This window comes from Micrasema longulum, unplaced genomic scaffold, assembly GCF_059751315.1.
Source record: "Micrasema longulum isolate JH-2025_06_02 unplaced genomic scaffold, ASM5975131v1 h1tg000866l, whole genome shotgun sequence".
NCBI classification, from domain to species: domain Eukaryota; kingdom Metazoa; phylum Arthropoda; class Insecta; order Trichoptera; family Brachycentridae; genus Micrasema; species Micrasema longulum.
Window position 1 is genome coordinate 131,051 of NW_028278058.1, and position 20,182 is coordinate 151,232.

The 20,182-nt window shown below is 30.7% G+C and overlaps 1 protein-coding gene across 5 annotated transcripts in view; it reads left to right on the forward strand.

The window, feature by feature from the left end:
* Nucleotides 1–20,182, forward strand: part of KaiR1D (Kainate-type ionotropic glutamate receptor subunit 1D) — a 174,833-nt gene that overhangs the window by 121,839 nt on the left and 32,812 nt on the right. For all 5 annotated transcript variants that reach the window (XM_088231274.1, XM_088231271.1, XM_088231273.1 and 2 more), the window contains exons 6-8: nt 1,791–1,943; nt 13,317–13,535; nt 16,221–16,471. In XM_088231274.1, coding sequence (XP_088087400.1) covers nt 1,791–1,943; nt 13,317–13,535; nt 16,221–16,471 — 623 coding nt within the window. The remainder of the gene's footprint in view (nt 1–1,790; nt 1,944–13,316; nt 13,536–16,220; nt 16,472–20,182) is intronic.

Sequence of the window (20,182 nt, forward strand, 5' to 3'; positions counted from 1 at the left end):
ATACAAATGTTTTCTGGAAGTGGATGTCATATGCTTTCAACGCGTTTTTTTATCTGCGTAGCTCATTATTTTTGTAAACATCTTTTTGTTTATTGTTCGAATAACATCACAAAATATATTGAGAAAATAGTGAAAAGGTTTAAAATAAACAGTTTATTTATCACAATAAACGTTTTTCTATGTGCCCAGGCAGATGAAAAATGCAGTTCTGTGTTTAAAATAGAACTAGAGTCAAGGACGAGTGTTTCTGACTCAATAGCTGCTCTCAGGTTATCCTGAATTAGGAAATCGAGTGGAGATCAGTCCGCTTCGTTGTGTAGTGGTTCACGCATTCGTTTACCATTCTTTAGAAAATGAGTTCGATTCCTAGCCGGGTGGACGTAATATTAACGGTTTTTTGAACTGCAACCTTAAATTTGTGCCTATATTGAGACCTAAAGCGCAAGACTAATCACCTTACCGACGTGCAACCGATGATTGTATCATGCTGCATTTAACTTACTAATACATTATTTATTTATTTTATGTATTTTTATTTATTTATTATATATATAGCTTAAGCCAATTACAACAGTTACGTGAAGAAACATAACTCCAAGAAACTGAACAAAAATAACATAAAACTATTTAGCAAAGACAAACAAGGGCAAAAGAATAATTGTACACAATATATTAAAAAAACGAAATACCTAAAACTTTGAGCTAAACCATGCCAATTCAACTTCATCACACACTGTTTAGTCGCGAAGAGATCTACGAAGAGCCGGAAGATCTATCCCAAAAAATTCCAAGTCGTGTGATGAATTGACTAATCTACACATTCTGGACATTGGGGCATAAAAACCAAAGTTGCTCTTTGAAGATTTTATAAATAGCAGATTTTGACTTCTGGTGACACGGTTGGGAACATGAAAAGAAATTGATTGCATCAGAGATGGGACATCACTTAAAGCATTAAGTATTTTGAAAATGCATATAAGGTCCATCTCAGTTCTACGTCTCTCCAATGAAGACAGATTAAGAGTTTGCTCTATTTCAAAATAGGAATATATCGTCGAATATAATTATATCGTATTTAATGCATTTTGTGGTTACTTACCGTATTGTATGGGACTCGTCGCACATTATTCATTCAGTGTGTATCAGTTAAATTTTTTTCAGAGTACGGTTTTGAAATTTAACATACTTTTGAAAAATACAATTTATAACATTTTTGTATTCAAATTTTAACAAAAAGAATTCAAACTTTTTACCAAGCTCTTTTTTGTACCATTTTTAATATAATGACAAGTTTTCAACAATTATTTCTTTATTCTTACTAACTCACACACACGCACCCTCTCCCTCATTCATTCCCACACGCACATGTACTTTCTTCCTCATTCATTCACGCATACATACATTTACATACACATGAATAAAAACATCACATGCATACATTTACGTTCACTCTTTTCTTAAATATTATGTGTCATTAGATTTACAGTGGAATTTTTTAATTGGCTCTAGTATTGCTAAAATATTTTAACTTATTTTGTTTATGTAATAGCTGTAAAAATCCCAAATAAAATAAAATAAAATAAATATAGTTCTCCATGAATCACTGGATGTAGAAAAGGGAATGCTGAATATTCTTAATACTCAATTAATTACTTCCATAATTTTTGAGGTTAAGAATCAAATTAAGTTGAATATCAACACAGGATCCCAAATAGGGCAAACAATTATATATGAGAAGGTGGTTTAAAATAAAACAAACACATAATATATATTTCAATGTTTCTTTTAAGACGGAGACTGCACTGATGTACGATGCCGTTCATCTCTTCGCCAAAGCTCTTCACGACCTCGACACTTCACAGCAAATTGACGTGAAGCCATTATCTTGTGATGCCGAAGACACTTGGCCACATGGCTACAGCCTCATCAACTACATGAAAATTGTAAGTAATTTTCCGCTTTTTTGTAAAATCTTCTAGATTAGAAGGAAAACATTCTTCAACCAAATTATATCCACTTACAAAAAAATATTTTTACGAGAACATTTTTTTTAAAACCAAGCAAACAGTGTTTTGATTCATAAAAAAATACTGAGTAAAATTATGTTTTTGCCACAACTAGTAAAATATGTTTTAATTACACGTTTGTATGCACGATTTCAAATCGATAAAATTTTTTGTCGTTCTTTTGATACAGATTTTTTTAATAAGAAAAATAAACTACATAATGTAAAGTATTCAAGACTGCGTAAAAAATATTTACGTATAAAATTTTTAATAAAACTTTTAATATTTAACCATAAAATTATTTCACCAAAAAGTACGATTAAAAGTTAAATAGAATTCAAGTATTATATTTTATAGTTTTCTTGTGTTAAAAATCATTTTAAAAGAAATTTCGGTTTCATGATAATTTAATAATGTAATACTAAGAGTCAAAATTCATCTAGTACAATAAAACATATGTTTGGTAGCAGAGAAGAAATCTTGATTTCAAATTTGATAAAATACCGGAGGACCACCATAGGGTCCTCCCATGTTTTTTTAAATTATATTTTCTATAAATAAGCAAATGAAAATGTTTAAAAGAGAATCGACGTTTTTTATGCGACGTCGAATAACTTTTTACAAAGGTTTTTAACTTGCAAAATTTTAATTACCCAAAAACGAGACGTTTTGCGCCCTGTGAGATGAACGGCACGTATGACGTTTTGGCGTCAAACTTGTAAGCAGTATTCATTAGATGCGCAGTCTGCGGCTATGACTCGTAACGTCAAAATGACCCGATGCCAACTGCGAGCCGTTTTGTATTTATACCGGAAGATTATAAATGAAAACATGTGTCGAATACATTGAAGTTGTACTATGAAAGTTGTTAAAATCCGCTCTAAATATGGATTATATTTTTAACGCTATTCCCGTCTTGTGAAAATACCCCCTTTGTTATTTTTTTCTAAGCAACTCTTAAGTGCTTATAATTTATTTTAATAAAATTACATTTTAAAAATACATTTTTTTTCAATATTTTCGATAACACCCTAGACTTCACTACAGAGTGAACCAACAATACATTTGCATAAAGTAAGTAGTACAGTGTTCACTTTTTGTTCTTAACTTGTTTTATATCTCTTTTTTTTATATTTTTAGTAGGAAAACCTCGCATGCCAGGTATTTGAAGAACTTTAAGGAACAGCAGTCAGAAAATGAGCTCTAGAGAAGCCCTTTAATGGAAAAGCTTTTCTAAGAGAGCTTTCGTCCTCTCCCTTTTCTGCACTATGCACTAGTAATATTCAGTTCCAGACTTGCAAGTCCATGCTTTGGTAATCGAATGCCAAGCTTTTAGCTTTAAAGAGAGCTCTATCGAACGATAAGTACCCCAAAATTGTATTTTTCATGTTGAGGTAAAGGATATTGGATCGAGACTTTTGGAGTTTACAGTAAAAAATACATTCAATTTATTTTTTGCCTGTTTTTAAAGTATTTTTTTATTTTTTGGAATGATAACATACGAGTACAATTATCAAATCCTAGGATACGTCAATAAAAATAAATTTAAGAAAGTTAAATTAGAGACTCCCTTCCATAAATTGATGTAAAATAAGTCATGTTTCACAATGTACACTATACAACAACAACAAACCATCACACCGTTTCATCATTCATCATAGTATTAGTGTGATGGCAAATCTTCGTTTATCTCATCATCATCATTCTCTTTCTGCACCTAATGGTGCATAAAGCACTGCATTGGTACGCCAATCGCAGCATATCTTGATCATTTTTATTACATGAAGTTAAGATGATCAGTTTTAAGCTTCAGGTACCAGTCCAGGGACTGGGAAATATTCTGGTATAAAAACACTATTTTAAATCAATTCTATCCGTTAATCTGAAATGTAAGAATAATTTATAATACTTAGGGTATATTTTGAGATTTTTTAAGACAATTACTGGATTATCATGTGATCATTTTTTATTCTGTATTACACCACTCACCACCACTCTATCCATATGCAAACACCCATTTTTCTTCATTTAAAATATTAGCACCTTTTTATTCGTGTTATTAAAACATTTGCTCAAACGAACATAGTACGTAATTTATGCGTTTAAGTACACATAGAAAAAAATTGTGATGTTGCGAAATATAATACAAAATTCCCTTTAATGACGTAAAATTAAAAAGGTTACATGCGTGCGGTCTATTTTATTTTGATTCGAAGGTGACTTCCTTGATTACATTTGCCAATGGACTTTTGTCATAATATCATTATAAATAATAAAGAATATCATTCAACCAGTAACCGAAAGAGATAAACGGAGACTAGAGGCTTTTGAGATGTGGTCCTGTAGAAGACTACTAGGAATTTCCTGGAGAGACCACATTACAAATGAGGAGGTTCTCCAAAGAATCGAAGGTGAAAGGCACCTGCTCAAGACCATGTCCGAAAGGCGAGCGAGATGGATCGGCCATGTAATACGTCAAGAAGGCCTCCTTTGTCAAAATGGAGGGGATGACCGAGGGGACAAGTTCTAGGGGACGCCCACGCCGAGAGTACCTGGAGGACCTATTAGAGGACGTGCGCTGCTCATCATATGCTGACTTTAAAAGAGCCGCACAAGACAGGGAGGAATAGAGGAGAATAATGAATGTAATTGCTGCCAGCCAAGCCCAGGATTGAGACCAGAGAAGAAGAAGTAACCACCGCTTCACAACGTTTAAATGTTTACAAACAATAAAATATGTTTTTTTTATTAATATAGCTTGTTTCTCAAGAAAAAAAAAATAATTGAAAATTTTAATGACCATTCAGTACCTGAATCCCATTTGTAAATTTTTGGCGACAAGATTCGAGGGTGTTGTAATCCAGCATTCCTGCGTATGTATAAACGAGATGAAGAAATTATAGGTGAATTTCAAAGTCAAGACTTTACACACTGTGCAGTTCACCATTAATTATTTCACATAGTAAAATCGTAAAGACCGGCAAATTGGAATATTGGTCAATAATTATTTGAACATTTCCAAAAGTGTGGGAAAACGTTTTTATTATGGTGTCAATATTCTACAATGATAGTCCATAAGCTTTGTCAATATCGTCACATTTTTTTCTTATTTTTACAGTTCATCTGTTTCGTTTATTTATTGACTCTTAAAAAACTAAAGTCAATATTTTTTTGCGCGTGGTGATGTAATATTGTGTTACCACAAGCAAAAGATGAAATATTGTAATGTTCAGAAATTTGAAAAAAAAGAATAAACGTTTTCCATAATGTATAAAAATATACGCATATTTAGCCCCATTAAAACAAAATAAATTAAAATTCATAAATACTTCGTTTATCTTACTAACGTGCGTTACCCATCACTGTCAATAAGCAAATGAATATGTTTTACACTAGCACCGGCCACATAACAGCGTCTCTGTCTTCCTTGTTATTAATTATATCTTTATGCTCTCTCTTATACAGATTTATTAATGTATTGGCATTTCATTCTTTTTTCACGTAGCGAGGCTAAATATTGTTCGTATTTAAATCCAGCATTAGCACTAATTTTACTTTCAAAACCCGGTGTAAAAACGTCCATTTGAAGATCACAAAAAATTCAATTTTCTCATTTTAAATAATAAGAAAGATATATCAAGTCCTATATCATATGTAGACTAGTGTTACATCACAGCTTCACAACAGTACAATAAAAAATTAGTCAGACTCTAACTTTAAATACTTTCAAGATACTTTTAAAGAGTCTTTTGTATAATATTAACAAAAGTACACCTAGAACTTGCTCATCTTTAATTGAACTGTGGAGTTAAGTACATCACAGCCAAATGCGCTGACCATTATACCAAAATATGAGTAACATGATTTCGTTACAGAATAACATAAAAAATATTTTATTTTAAATTCTTGGATACTTAAAAGTCTTTTCTCTATTATGTTGTTCATTTATTCAAAATATTTATTTTTTTCGATAATTTCATTAATTTACTCAAAAACAACGTTATTCAATTAGGATGCTTGAGTTTGATTTAAGTTTAAGAATTTTCAGATTAATTTATCTGAATTTTCGATTTCAACGCAAACAGTGACGCCCGAAAACATTTTCAGGAAATATTTCTGATGTTTTCATGGCCAGAAAATAGAGATACTCGTACCTTTATTCAATCGAGCGTTAAGCTAAGCTCGTTCAGCCGTATAATATTACGTTTAAATTGATTTGGAAGAAATTAGTATTTGAACGAATTAATTCACACTTTAAAATATATCCACGTATTTAGATACAAATTCAAGATGGGGAATGTACATTTTAATCCCATTTGCAAACAATTACTTGAAGGTCAAGACCACAGAATGTACTTGTAATAATAATAATAATGTTTGGATAATTTATACAGTGCCATTTTTATGAAAATCACCTCAAGGGCGCTGTACAATAAATAAATATCCCCAGCACGTCTTGCAGCTACAGAGCGCATGGAAAGTAAAAAATCTAGCCCCTATTTACATTTTTTTTTTAAATATTTGACAGTGAAGTTTAGAGTTTAGGTGATATTTTAAAAAACAAAATAAAAAGCAAATTTATAAAAATAGAAGTAAGATAGCAATAAGTCTTGCAGATACTGAGCGCATGGACGGTTGAAATTCTAGACCCCATTTACTAAATTTAGATATTTGATAGTTGATAACATTTACATAATATGATATATATAATAAAATAGCTAACATCATAAAAAGTATTGCAGCTACAAAACGCATCGACGAATGGAATTTCAACAACATAAGAATGATTTTAAAAAGTTGACTATAAAAAATAATAATTAAAAACACAATAATAATTTATTGAGCAAAGAACTAGTAGTAAGTATGGTATTTAAGTGAACATGTAAGAGCATAAAAAGTAAAATATAAAAAAACTAAACAAAGATTGCATTCCTTAACTTATTATTAAGGTTAACAGGATGATAGACGATACTCGAACTCGAAGGGTCCCTGTTTTATTTTAGTATGCAGTTTACAGGATCTATTGTCCTTTTTCTAGTAAATAACTGTAAAAACATTTGGTTCACATTTGGCTGTTCTCTCGTAAATGAAAATAAATGCGCATTTGTGTGCGTAGTCTAGGTACCAAGGGATCTATTCGCTTCTTGTCAATTTTGTTTGTTATTATTAGACGCATGTTTCCCACTTAAAATTTCTGATTACTATTATTTGACTTTGATTAAAATGTCACATAAACTTGTGTGCCTCTCACCAAATTACCATAGAAAGAGTTCAGAATAAGTTTTTGAGATATGTTAATTTTAAATTAGGAATACGTAACGAATCTCGTAACTATGACTATTTATTAAACATATTAAATTTGATTAAATTAATGGACAGGAGAACTATTAATGATTTATTATATCTATTTAAAATCGTTGATTCAGTATTGGAGAGCCCTGAAATTTTGGCCCTCATTGGTTTTAAAGTACCAGTTAGAGTGACAAGGCTAGTTCAACTTTATCACTGCAACAATCATATCTCAATATATTCTAGCAATTCAGTACTGAATCGTCTACATGCGCTGGGTAATAAACATTCGGATTTAGGTGACATATTTTTATTGAAATTTCCAGCTTATAAATAATTACTTGTAAAACATTTTAGTGTGGAATCAATATTTTAATTGTGTTCTTTCTAAGTAAGCATTGAAAAAGTTGTTACTGTATATACTCCACTCTAAAAACTTATGTATGTATGTAATTTAAAAGGTACTTGTACCGTTAATTCTTGAAAAAAAAAAATACTTGAGTAATTTTACGTGATACAGGAAAAAATATGTCATTTGTATTTTTAAATGAACGTAGATAGGTAGCACTATATTATACAGAAAGTAGGAAGCCAAATCCAGTGATTGATGATAAACATATGCGCCAAACGATTTTAATATAAATATGGAACAACGACCGAACTAGCAAATCAGCATTTTAAATTGAATACAGTTATTTTATTGTATTTATATATTTGGCTATAACAGGGCTGAGTTATACCTTTGTTCGCATAAATTGTGGAAAAAAAATATTAAGCAGTATGTGGACTGTTTTTTTTTTAATGTCTGAAGCTTATAATATTCTGTCTTTTCTAGAAAAGACCACTAGTGGTAACACGATGTTACATCACTAATCGCAAAGGGATTATTTTCTACAGTATTTTAAGAGTTAATTATTACAATTAAAATGCAGTTTTACCAAGGAATCTCAGTAGATAAACTCAACCTTCACATTTTTTTAATAAAATTATGAAGTTTAGAACATAGTTGGTATTATGAAGTACCAGCCCTCGTGGTTCTTACGAGTTCCTTGAAAGTTTATAACAGAAACGTCAGCAGATATTTTGACCGGAAAAACGTATCCTACAATCCACATTTATCCATCTTAAGGCAATGAGATCGTAGAAAACTCTCTCGCAATTCATATATTATCACGTGAAGACGTGTAACTTCCCTCCGAGGCTATTTTCTTCGTCATTTTCCCACAAACTCTTTTTCAACGTCATTACGTTATCTCCTTTTACGATTTCGATTTCTGGCTAGAATCCTAAGCGATTTTTTCAATTCCATATTTTTTTCAAGACGGGAGTTTGGAATTTTTATTTGAGAGATTTCAGTAGATGCTTTCTGGCGTTATTTGGGGTCGACGATCTGTTGAAAGCTTCAAGTAGTAATTTTACCTGAATTATGTTTGAAATAAATCTTGAAAACGGATCTTCGACACAAAAAACGTTAATGATTCAGATAAAAATTAAACATGGATTAGTTAATACAACTTCATGGATTAGTTTTACTTTTATTTCATTTTGACCAACGAGCGCTTTCGTTAAATAATACATTTTTAGGCCTGGTGTAGACTGGATGTTTTATTATTCACAACTTCATCCAAAATATTATTTACGGAGTTTTATCAGGAAATATCTACAAAAAACTTTAACATACAAAAAAGTTGTTTTTGCTACTCAATTGGTATTTAAATTATGTATAGTCCTCATACAGTACTGCGTATTATTCGGATGGTATATGATTTTTTTTTTACATTAATCAATGATTTTAATTATAAATTTTTTAAATAATTAATAAACTTCAAAGTTTTTCTTGAATTTCATAACTTCTTATTATGATTTATCAATTTATTTTCATTCTTACACATTTTTTAACAACGCAAAATACAAAAAACTCAGTAATAGTGGTACTGTAGAGCAAAGAACACTAAGATTCAAGAAAAATTAAATTAATTTTTTGGTTTTCTTAAGCCAAATTTGAATAAAACTAACTACTACTTGACATTAATTTAAGTTGAATTTAACATAAAAAGATAAATTACCATTAAATACATAAACATAAAAAACTATTGTTTAAGGAGAAAAATGTAAGGCAACAAAATATTTATGGCAATGACCATTTCTCTACATATTCGAAATAAATAAAATAATTTATTTAAGCTTAAAGGTACGATTTATAAATACGTACATATGAAAAAATAAATGTCAAAAAATACAAAACAAAAAAAATGAATTCTATTGTGTATTTTAGAGGATTGGAAAATGCGTGAATTTTTTTCTTGTTTATAAAATAAAATTTTGTAAAAATGCTTTACATTTGTACCTCTAGATCCAGTAATAAAATAAACCAGAAGAACAAAGCATCTGTCTGTCACGAACACTTAAAGCTTTCGTTCCGTTTTAAGGAAAATTTCCTTCGTAATTATTCGCAAGTAGTATTTACGATTCCTCTACCTAAGGCTGTAAATCTTACTTCCGGTGTCCCGAGACGATACTTCCTGTTCTGCTATCAGAAGCATTTATACCAACCCATGTATAATGAATGTCAAAAAGCTCTTGTCAGGTAGAAACGTCGCTGTGAGTTTTCCTATTGAGCTGAACCCATTAAAAAGTTTTAACTTTTCAAAGGGTTTGTTCAGGTGCATTTTTTTAAGAAGGGAAAATGGAAAATTCTACTTTATCATTTATAATGCTGGAATACAAAAAAATTGTCACCTTTTTGTGTTATGAAGTCCTTTTTTATATACTTAACTTAACATACAAGCAAAATAATTAAAATTATTTCTGAAAAATACGTCTGATGTTAAATATCATAAATTCAGTTTGAGTTTAGTAAAGCATAATACATTTTTGCATAACAGCATATAATTCAAAACTGTCCAATTTAGGCTAACGACAGTGAATTTTTGGGGGTTCATTATATTTATATCGATCGACCATAATTTTTTTAAGATGCTCAATATTCAATACACGAATAATTATGTCCTTTTGATTTAACCAAAGTTGTCTTTGTTGCAATATTGTTTCACAAATGGTTTGAGTTTGTTTCTATGGAGCGTTGCCCTCTGAAACTTTAAGCTCTAAGCTCTGAAAGGATATAGCTTTGTGCAAGCTAGATTCAAGCTTTGATTTCAGTAAACTACATTCATTTTCCGAATCTCAATTGACAAGTCTCTCATTAGATTCTCGTTAACATAACGTTATGAACATAACTTTGAACTAATGATCTTTAAACGACATACTTAACATTTTACATACAAGAAACAAGACGAAATAACAACCTAATATTTCAAAAATGTTTTCAGTATATCCAAATGGTTGTAGACAAGATTGTTTCAATTTATTGTAACAGAGAGGAAAAACCGTAATAAGATAGGAATATAAAAACATTTGGGCTTTACAGGGCTATAAAATAATTTAATATAAAAATTAAACATACTCCAATGATCATTTGAAAACACAATCATAAGAAAACCAGCGAAAATTAAATGACCTACTTTCTTATTCAAAATATTGACAATAATGTTTGGTTGTTGTCAAGTCGTATTTTTTTTTGTTATTCGAGTACCTGGTAGAATCATTTGATGTAATACAGCGTTTTTCTGCAGTCAATCATGATTTATTATTGGGTGAATTCACCAGTAGTATGGACGCGTGTACTTGCGAACCAATATGCTAGAAATACGAGAAACTAATTTAAATTTAAAAAAGCAATGTTTATGTTTCATATCAAAAAGAAATTATATTATGTTATATTGTATTTCGATACAGCGTCGGTACTTATCTTTTTCAAACTTTATCGACTGTATAATTTCAAATCACATATCTCTTATTTTGTTGCAACAGAGAAGAATATGAAAGTCTAGGCATTTACGGGGATGTGCATTTACCTGTAATTGGCTGGTTTATGTGGCCGCTTTACGCACTGTGTAACATTTTTGTAATTTCAATTTTGCAATTCAATGTTGGTTTTCAGAAGTAATTTGTAATTTTCGGAACGACAAAGGAAATTTTAGTTATAAATCTAGTGTTGAGTGCGGTAATTTTTTTTTTAACATTTTGTGCTTTTTAAAAATTTTCTTAAATAAAAGCTCTTGATTAAGTAACCACTCCCTTTTTTTACTTTTGCAACCCTTAATTTATTTTCTTATGTGAGTTGGAATAACAAATGTTATTCATTACAGTGAAATTCAAAATATTTTTTTATCTTATAATTTTGTATTGTTCTAACTAGAAAAAACATTTTTTTTTACGTATTTAATTACATACTCTTGCATATAAATACAATAAAACATATTTAAATAAATACGTTTACAAGACGGTTATTTTTTTTAGACAAGGGGGATTTCATTTTTTGTAAAAAAAAAAAACAAAATTTTTTTTTTTTTTAATTCTGTGATAATCACAGTCTAATATATGTTAACAACACAATTATTACATCTCTACTTATTCTTACATAATTTATCACTATTGTACACTTACTTTCCCTTTTTATAATATTAAAACTGTTCAATATTTACACTTATATTAACATATTATATAATATTTTACACACCTATTTTATATAATTTATAAAATATGGTGGAGTTCTATAATTGAGAATATTTATAAAGAACGTTGCTTACTTAAAAAATGTATGTATTTGATGTATTCTTGTTGAACTTCCAAATAAATAAAAATAAATATATGAATATTCGCTATTTACATTATACTATAATATTATTGCCTAGTATTTTTTACATATAAACTCTTGAAAAATATTTACATTTTTTAAAATTTTTATGCTTTCTGGCATTTTCTCAAATCACTGTTTTTCCTTGTACATAAGGCAATTCTAGGACATTGCTTTTGATTTCTTTTCCAGTCATATTTTTAGATCCTCTTGTTGCATAGTTATGAAAAAAAACACTATTTATTTATTTATTTTATTTTCCAAGAATTAACGGTACAAGTACCTTTTACATTTCATACATACATAAGTTTTTACAGTGGAGTATATACAGTAACAACTTTTTCAATGCTTACTTAGAAAGAACATAATTAAAATATTGATTCCCCACCAAAATGTTTTAAAAGTAATTGTTTATAAGCTGGAAATTTCAATAAAAATATGTCACCTAAATCCGAATGTTTATTACCCAGCGCATGTAGACGATTCAGTACTGAATTGCTAGAATATATTGAGATATGATTGTTGCAGTGATAAAGTTGAACTAGCCTTGTCACTCTAACTGGTACTTTAAAACCAATGAGGGCCAAAATTTCAGGGCTCTCCAATACTGAATTAACGATTTTAAATAGAACTAATAAATCATTAATAGTTCTCCTGTCCATTAATTTAATCAAATTTAATATATTCAATAAATAATCATAGTTACGAAATTCATTACGTATTCTTAATTTAAAATTAACATATCTCAAAAACTTATTCTTAACTCTTTCTATGGTAATTTGGTGAGAGGCATAATAAAGGCTCCATGTTGTAGAATTATACTCCAAGATGCTTCTCACCAAGGAGGTGTATAAATTTTTTAAAGTGTTTATATTTTTAAGTCCTTAGTGATGCGCAAAATAAACTCAAGCGTCTTCAAAGATCTACTACTAATATCATTAATGTGACTGATAAAAGACAATTTCTGATCAAAAATCACACCCAAATCCCGCATCTTACTAACTGAATCCAATGCAGTGTTACCGATTGAGTAGTAAAATAAAATATAATTTTTTATACTGAAAAATCTCATGATATGGCATTTTTTTATATGCAATTGAAGGTTGTCAATAAACCACCATACAGATAACTTATCTAAATTATTTTGCAATATAGCGCAATCATCAACATTGTTAATAGTCTTGAAAATCTTCATGTCATCTGCAAACAATAATACTTCGACTCCTTCAAATATGTCAACTATATCATTTATCACTATCATTAAAACTATTCTTTATGACTATTTCATATTATATAGTTTTGTTTAACTGGTTTTTTAATTACAGGTGGAAATGAAAGGTCTCACAGGTGTAATTAAGTTCGACCACCAGGGCTTCCGAAGTGATTTCTCGCTCGATATTGTGGAACTCAGCAAGGACGGGCTCAGAAAAGTAGGCACGTGGAATTCTACAGAAGGCGTCAATTACACCAGAACCTATGGAGACTCGCAGAGAGAGATTGTGGAAATTCTGCAGAACAAAACTTTGGTGGTCACAACTATACTGGTATGATATGCATGTGTAAATGAGGCCGTAAAACCAATGTTCACTGTGAAAAAAATTTACATAGGGTCAAAGCATCAATAAATGGCCGTTTAAGGTTCAGCTTGTAGTGAAATCCACATTTAAAGTATCAATTTAATTATTTAGGCGTACAAAATAAAAGAAAGCAATAAAAAACAAATTAATTTTTAAAAGTACTTTTACTTTTTATTGAAATACGAGTATTACAAAAAAAAAAAATATTTAACAATGTTTGAGTATGTCCAAATGCTTGCAGACTGGCTGGATTTTCTCCCTAAAGAGTTGTTCATATTTAAATTTATTTCAACAGAGAGGGAAAACGTTTTTGAGAACGGAATATGGAAGTCTAGGCATTTACAGGGCTTATGACTTGTCATTGGCTGGTTTAACTGGTTTAACAACTTCCTAGGGAGAAAATCCAGCCAGTCTGCAAGCATTTGGACATACTCAAACATTGTTGAATCACTACCTGGTAAAAAAAGAAGTATAAAAATTGGAAAATTGTTTTCAGGCGTTGCCTAGTAGGTGATTTGTTTCAGCCGGATGAATCTCACCCACTGATAAAGGTTTCAGCTCTTTTACTTCACAAAGGTCAATAGATGGAAGAGTTGAGGAAATGTGGATGTTCAAACATGGGCAGAATGGTGAATGTTACACAGTGTGTAAAGTGGCCACTTAAACCAGCCAATGACAGGTCATAAGCCCTGTAAATGCCTAAACTTCCATATTCCCTTCTCAAAAACGTGTTCCCTCTGTGTTGAAATAAATTTAAATAATTAATATTGCTCTAAAAAAATAGCAGAATCACCAGTGAATGACCACTACTTCCCTCGTTAAAATAATACTCAGATTTAGTTACATCATAACATTATAAAACACCCTTACATATTAGAATATGGATATATTTAAAGAATCGCATAAGAAATAGCATCAAATAAAACACTTACCACTATTTTCCTTATAAAAACACTATCAATCTCAAAGCAATAACTGGAAGACGCACTATTACCTTTTGACAACTCACAGTTCAAAGCTGATTGATTTGTTTCTTCCCAAAAGATGTGTCCGCCTACTGCTTTTGTCATAGTTTCTAGTGTTAATTTTTTTTTGACATTTAGCAATTCTTATTATATTGTGTTTTATTGACCAATGGTCATTTACTGGGGGGTGGTCATTGACTGATGTTTTGACCCTATACGATAAACTAAATATTGTAAAACATATATTAACAATAAACAAAATTTAACATGTGCGATATAATATATCGTAAAATGTTAAGATTGTAAAACCGATGTTAACTATGAACAGGATTAAATCTGAAACCAAGAGCTGGTCCATTTTTTTTATTTTTTTTATTTTACAGAAACAACAGTCAAAATTGATGTAACAACATAAAATATAATGTTTAAAAAGAGACCAGCGAAGTTTCTAAATAAAAATCATACATATTAAATTGTGGTACAACAAAAGGCTGTGTTTGTATAAATTTGTATGAGAGTAAGTGAAGAGGTGTGTTTGTGTGTATTTGTTTGTTCAGGCGTGTGTAAGCGTGAGCATAATTAAATAGCAAGTGAGAGCGTATCGCAGCCAGAAAAAATGGATCTTTATTTATTTTCAAATAAATTACGAGGAAAATTAAATAATCAATCGATAAAACTATAAATAAATTATATGTTATCAAGAATGTATCAAGCGTGCGTGATATTTTTTGTGTGTGCGATAGTATTTGTGAGGGTAAGTGAATTTTTGTAAAAATAATTGAGTTTTTGATTTGTTTATTTAAATAATAACATCATTTTACAATTATTGGACAAAATTTAATTATTTTGGTACCTAGTTTCTCTTTATCGTATAAAAAATTGCTCCAAGGATCAATTAAATAGACTGAATTTATTTTTTGATTGAATTAAATTATGTTTTAACTAATGTTAGTAAATATAAGTATTTGACCACTTGCCGACTTTTACAGTCTATCGGTTTTGAGACGAACCCATCTCTTCGTCAGGACACTCATCACACCAACATGGGAATACTAAAATACACCTCCACCTTCACCATCGCCTAATAAATATATGGTTTTTCCAAAAATACATAAATCACATGCAGATTTATAGAGATGCGAACACCACTATGTCTAAACATGCACTAAGTTAATTTAAAAAAAACTTTCATTGAAGAATTGCTTGGGAGTTGAAAGGAAGTCGGGCAACCACACCTCTACCCTCCTCCCGCTCAACTCCCTACCAATTCTTCAATATAAAACTAATATTTTTTAAATAGCCTTAGAGTATGTTAAGATATGGTGGTGTTTGCATCTCTATAAGTCTGCATGTGATTTATGTATTTTCGGAAATCCTACATATATACTACAGTGATGGCGAAGGTGGGGGTGTATTTTACTATTAGCATATTTCTGTAGTGAGTGTCCTGACAAAGAGACGGGTACGTTTCGAAACCGGTATACTAAAAAACATTCGTTAAAATGTTGACCACAAAGTTGAGGTTTTAAATATGAATAATGAATTATGTTTGTTTTGTGAAATTTTAAATGCCGGGTTGTACGTTTTTGTGAATTTTGAAGGAATATATAAATTCGCTGACCAAACAAGTCAAGTCGGGTTACAATAGAAAATAATTTATTAAAATACACTTGATAATAATTTTCAGAGCTCTCCCTACTGTATGAGAAAAGAGGCCAGCGAAAAACTAACAGGGAACGCCCAGTTTGAAGGATACGGAATCGACCTTATCCACGAGATTTCCAAGATACTGATGTTCAACTACACCTTCAGGCTGGTGCCAGATGGACGATACGGATCCTTCAACAGGGAAACCCGGGAGTGGGATGGCATGGTGAGGGAACTCTTGGATCAGAGAGCTGACTTGGCTATAGCGGACTTGACGATAACCTTTGATCGGTAAGTCAAACAATAATATAATAAATAACATTGAGATTTCAATTCAATTTTAATTTGATTTATTCAAATATAAGTACATTACAAAATGGAATATCTTAATTCATATATATTGAAGTAATTAAAATAATTAGGTAAAATTAGGTATCTATAAAAAAAACACTTAAGTATACATAATATTTAGATAATAATATGTCAAAAAAGTAAAAGAATCTTGTATCGATAACTCCCTCAGAGACGTGAAAAATGACAATTTCCAAAGTAATATTGTTCAACATAGAGACAGCCCTTCCAACAGGCATAACCATTGGCAGGTTGGTCCTGTATATTGGAATGTGAAGCAGTCTATGCTGATCTAATCATTTCACCTGTATTGTCCTGATATTTTGACTTTCTCATCTGCTTCAGAATGCGAATTGTTTTTCAATTGTCGTTTGAGTGTGAGTGTGTTGTATTGGGAGAATTCAATACATATGTCTGAGATGTATATGAGGTTCTTTTACTTGTTTATTTTGTTTTCATTACTACGTTTTTCTTTTTTTTGAGGCGGTATACAAGAAATATGGCCGCAATCCCAACTTTAAAACTAACATTGTTTTTCTCCACCGTCTTTCAGGGAAATTAGAATAGGCTGAATGTCCTAAGCATGTGTATTTTATTTATCAAAAATTGACAATGCTGCAGTGAGGGGTACGAAGGTTTTAAAAGTTTTTTTTATGTTTTTGTTATTTAAGCGTTTTGATTGTATATGTTAATCCCATTAAAAAAAATTATCAATAATATTGCCCAAATACACATATTCATCAACTACACCAATTTTTTCCCAGTTACATAATATGATAATACCACTATGAAGACAGTCAAAACTATGAAATACTTTATTTATTTGATTCAGGGCTGGTACATGAGGGGATCTGACATGCATAATTTTTGTCTTTTTTGCATTTATTATAAGACCCATATCATGCGACCATTTAAGCAAGGAATTGTAGTCTTCTTGTAATTGACTTTCCGCAATAGATGAATGTCTGTGGAAAATTACAAGTGCCGTGTCATCAGCGTAAACATAATGTTTGGCATACTGAAAATTATTTAACATTGATGAGACGTAAGTAATATATAATAATGGACCCAAAATGGATCCTTGGGGTACCCCAACCTTCGTGTTTTTAATATTTTAGTTAGTTTTAAAAAGTTGATGGTGAATATGCGAAACTGGAAAAAAAATACTCTAGTCCATATAAACAATTTCGGGATAGGGGTGGACGCTTTAATTGCGATCAACAATATTTTTAATCTGTTCAAACGTTTTTTGACATAGACAGAATTTTCTACTCTAGGGAGTTATCGAGAATAACATATAATGACAGAAATGAAAACATATTTAAAGGGAAATATAGAAGACAAGAAACTTACTGGGCTTATAACCTGTCATTGGCGGGGTTAAGTGATAGCTGTTTAGCGTATTATTCGTATTCGTATTCTTATTTTTAGAGGTAAGGGTCAGTGCTATTCAAGCTCTTGACGTCTCTGCAACCTGAGAAGATATATTGTGACGGGTCCCCGTGAATAGTTCTCGCCCTCCAAACCTAGGTCTATAAAGAACCTGGCTACTGTCTGGAAGGCGAGAGCTTACATTTTGCTAAACCTCCCCCTCCAAGCCCAAATCCGTAAATTATCGGGCTATGCTCTTTAACTTCATAAAAAATCAACATATTGAATAATCGCCGGAATATGAACGTCCACACATAGGCAAAATAATTAGATGGGATAGGATAAAATTCAAATAAATATTATTAAGAAGGAAAATAATCCAAATTGAGAACAAAAAAAAAAGTTTAATTCAAGTTCTTTAAACGTGTTTTTCCATTTTTTACTCGGTTGTTAACGATTCAAAAAAATGTTCCCTAAATTGAAATATTTGACTTAATAACTAAAACGTAGATATATATATATATTTTTTTTAATGTGACGTGTGATGAAATGACAAGTCATTAGGCTTGTAAATGTCTTGGCTTCCTTATTTTCTGCTCTATGATATTCTCAATCTATATTGCAATGTGTAAATTTTTATAGTAAATTACATAAACTTCAAATTAATAACATTATAGCAAAACAATATGTGGGTGCAAAGGTCTTTTTTTATATAGTGTAAATAATATTTCCATCCCTTTCAAAATAGTCTTTTGTTCTCCTTATTGTAATAAATATTTAATAGGTACATTTTAGTGTTTAGATGTTTGGGATATTAAGCACGAATACTAATTAACAGAAACAAATCTGTTTACAGATTGTAAACAAAATTACATGAATGCTTGTGTTATCATTTCCTGTTATGATAAGGCCTAAATGTTAAATTGTTACTTCAATAAATTACTCCTTGCAAGAGTTTAAAAACAACACAATCCCAAAAGGTTAATGTTATTATTGTATTTTAACGATAATAATAAATTTTTTTTAAATACAGAATTTTTTCCACAAAAAAAAATATTTTTATACAGGACTGCATATCTATGCAGATATGAACGATTCGTCACCCCAACTGGTAAAAATCGTTAATGGGCAAAAATAGAAATATTTTTTTACATTTTCTTTTGGGCTTCAAATAATCTTTATGTGTACTGGTAAATATATACGTACAGTGTGGATCACATTTGTTTTCAAAATATCGATTAAAAAGATCACTGCTAATTAAAAACTCTTTTTACTTTGCCCTGAAAAAAGTAAGCTCGGGATTTTTTACAAGCAAGGCCGACGATATAATACCTTTCATTGTAACTCATTCAATCCATTCAATCCATTCAATTGGAAAATTATAATGTCAGCTAAAAAATACGGTTTATTGTGTCTTAGTTAATATGCTTTTTTATTTGATTTAATCTTCTTCTGAATTACCTTTTCGAACTAATTGTTGCATAGGGCACTGCATTGGTAAACCAATCGCAGCGTATCTTGATCATTTTTCTTACATAATGGTAAGATGATCAGTCTTATACTTCAGGAGACAGTTCAGGAAGTATAAAATATCCAAGCGTCATTTGGAAACAGAAACAGTCATTTGGCTATAGGTTTTGTTTATCTTCCCATAAGCAGTGATCATGCACAGTCGCGGTTTTGCATTTAACACCCTCATGTGCGGTATGTGTTGTTGTATGGCTGTGGAATTGGGCTCTGAAGGTGATCACTGTAAGAAAAAGGCTGGAGGCTTTTAAGATATAATATCAGCTTTCTCACCACTTACTGCACACTGCTTCTGAGGACATAAGTTTTCTTGGCGGTGCTCACGTAAACGGAAAAGTTGCTCCTTGCCGAACAAGAAAATCTGCCCAAAGGAGCTCTCTGTAATCTGGTAGTAAGAAGTTATTCCAAAAGTACGTAATGTGCACTTCTTTGAATTGAGAAAAAGGGGGAATTAATTTTTCACTGACTGATATTAAATTGATTTGACATGATATTCGCCGAAATGGTGACAAAACTTTCTAAAATCCTGGAAATTATTTTTGAGACATCAGACCAGTTTATCCGACAGGACCTATAACATGGCCATGGAAAGTTGCAGGAAGCTATATTCAGCAATCGTAGAGAAGAAGAAATGGACTAGATTGCAGAATGTGTTCAAAAAATTGATTAGGATATCCGTAGCAGCACGAATGGGAATCAACAATATTAAAAACAAATAGTTTGTCATAAACTTCCTATGACGCGATAAAAATT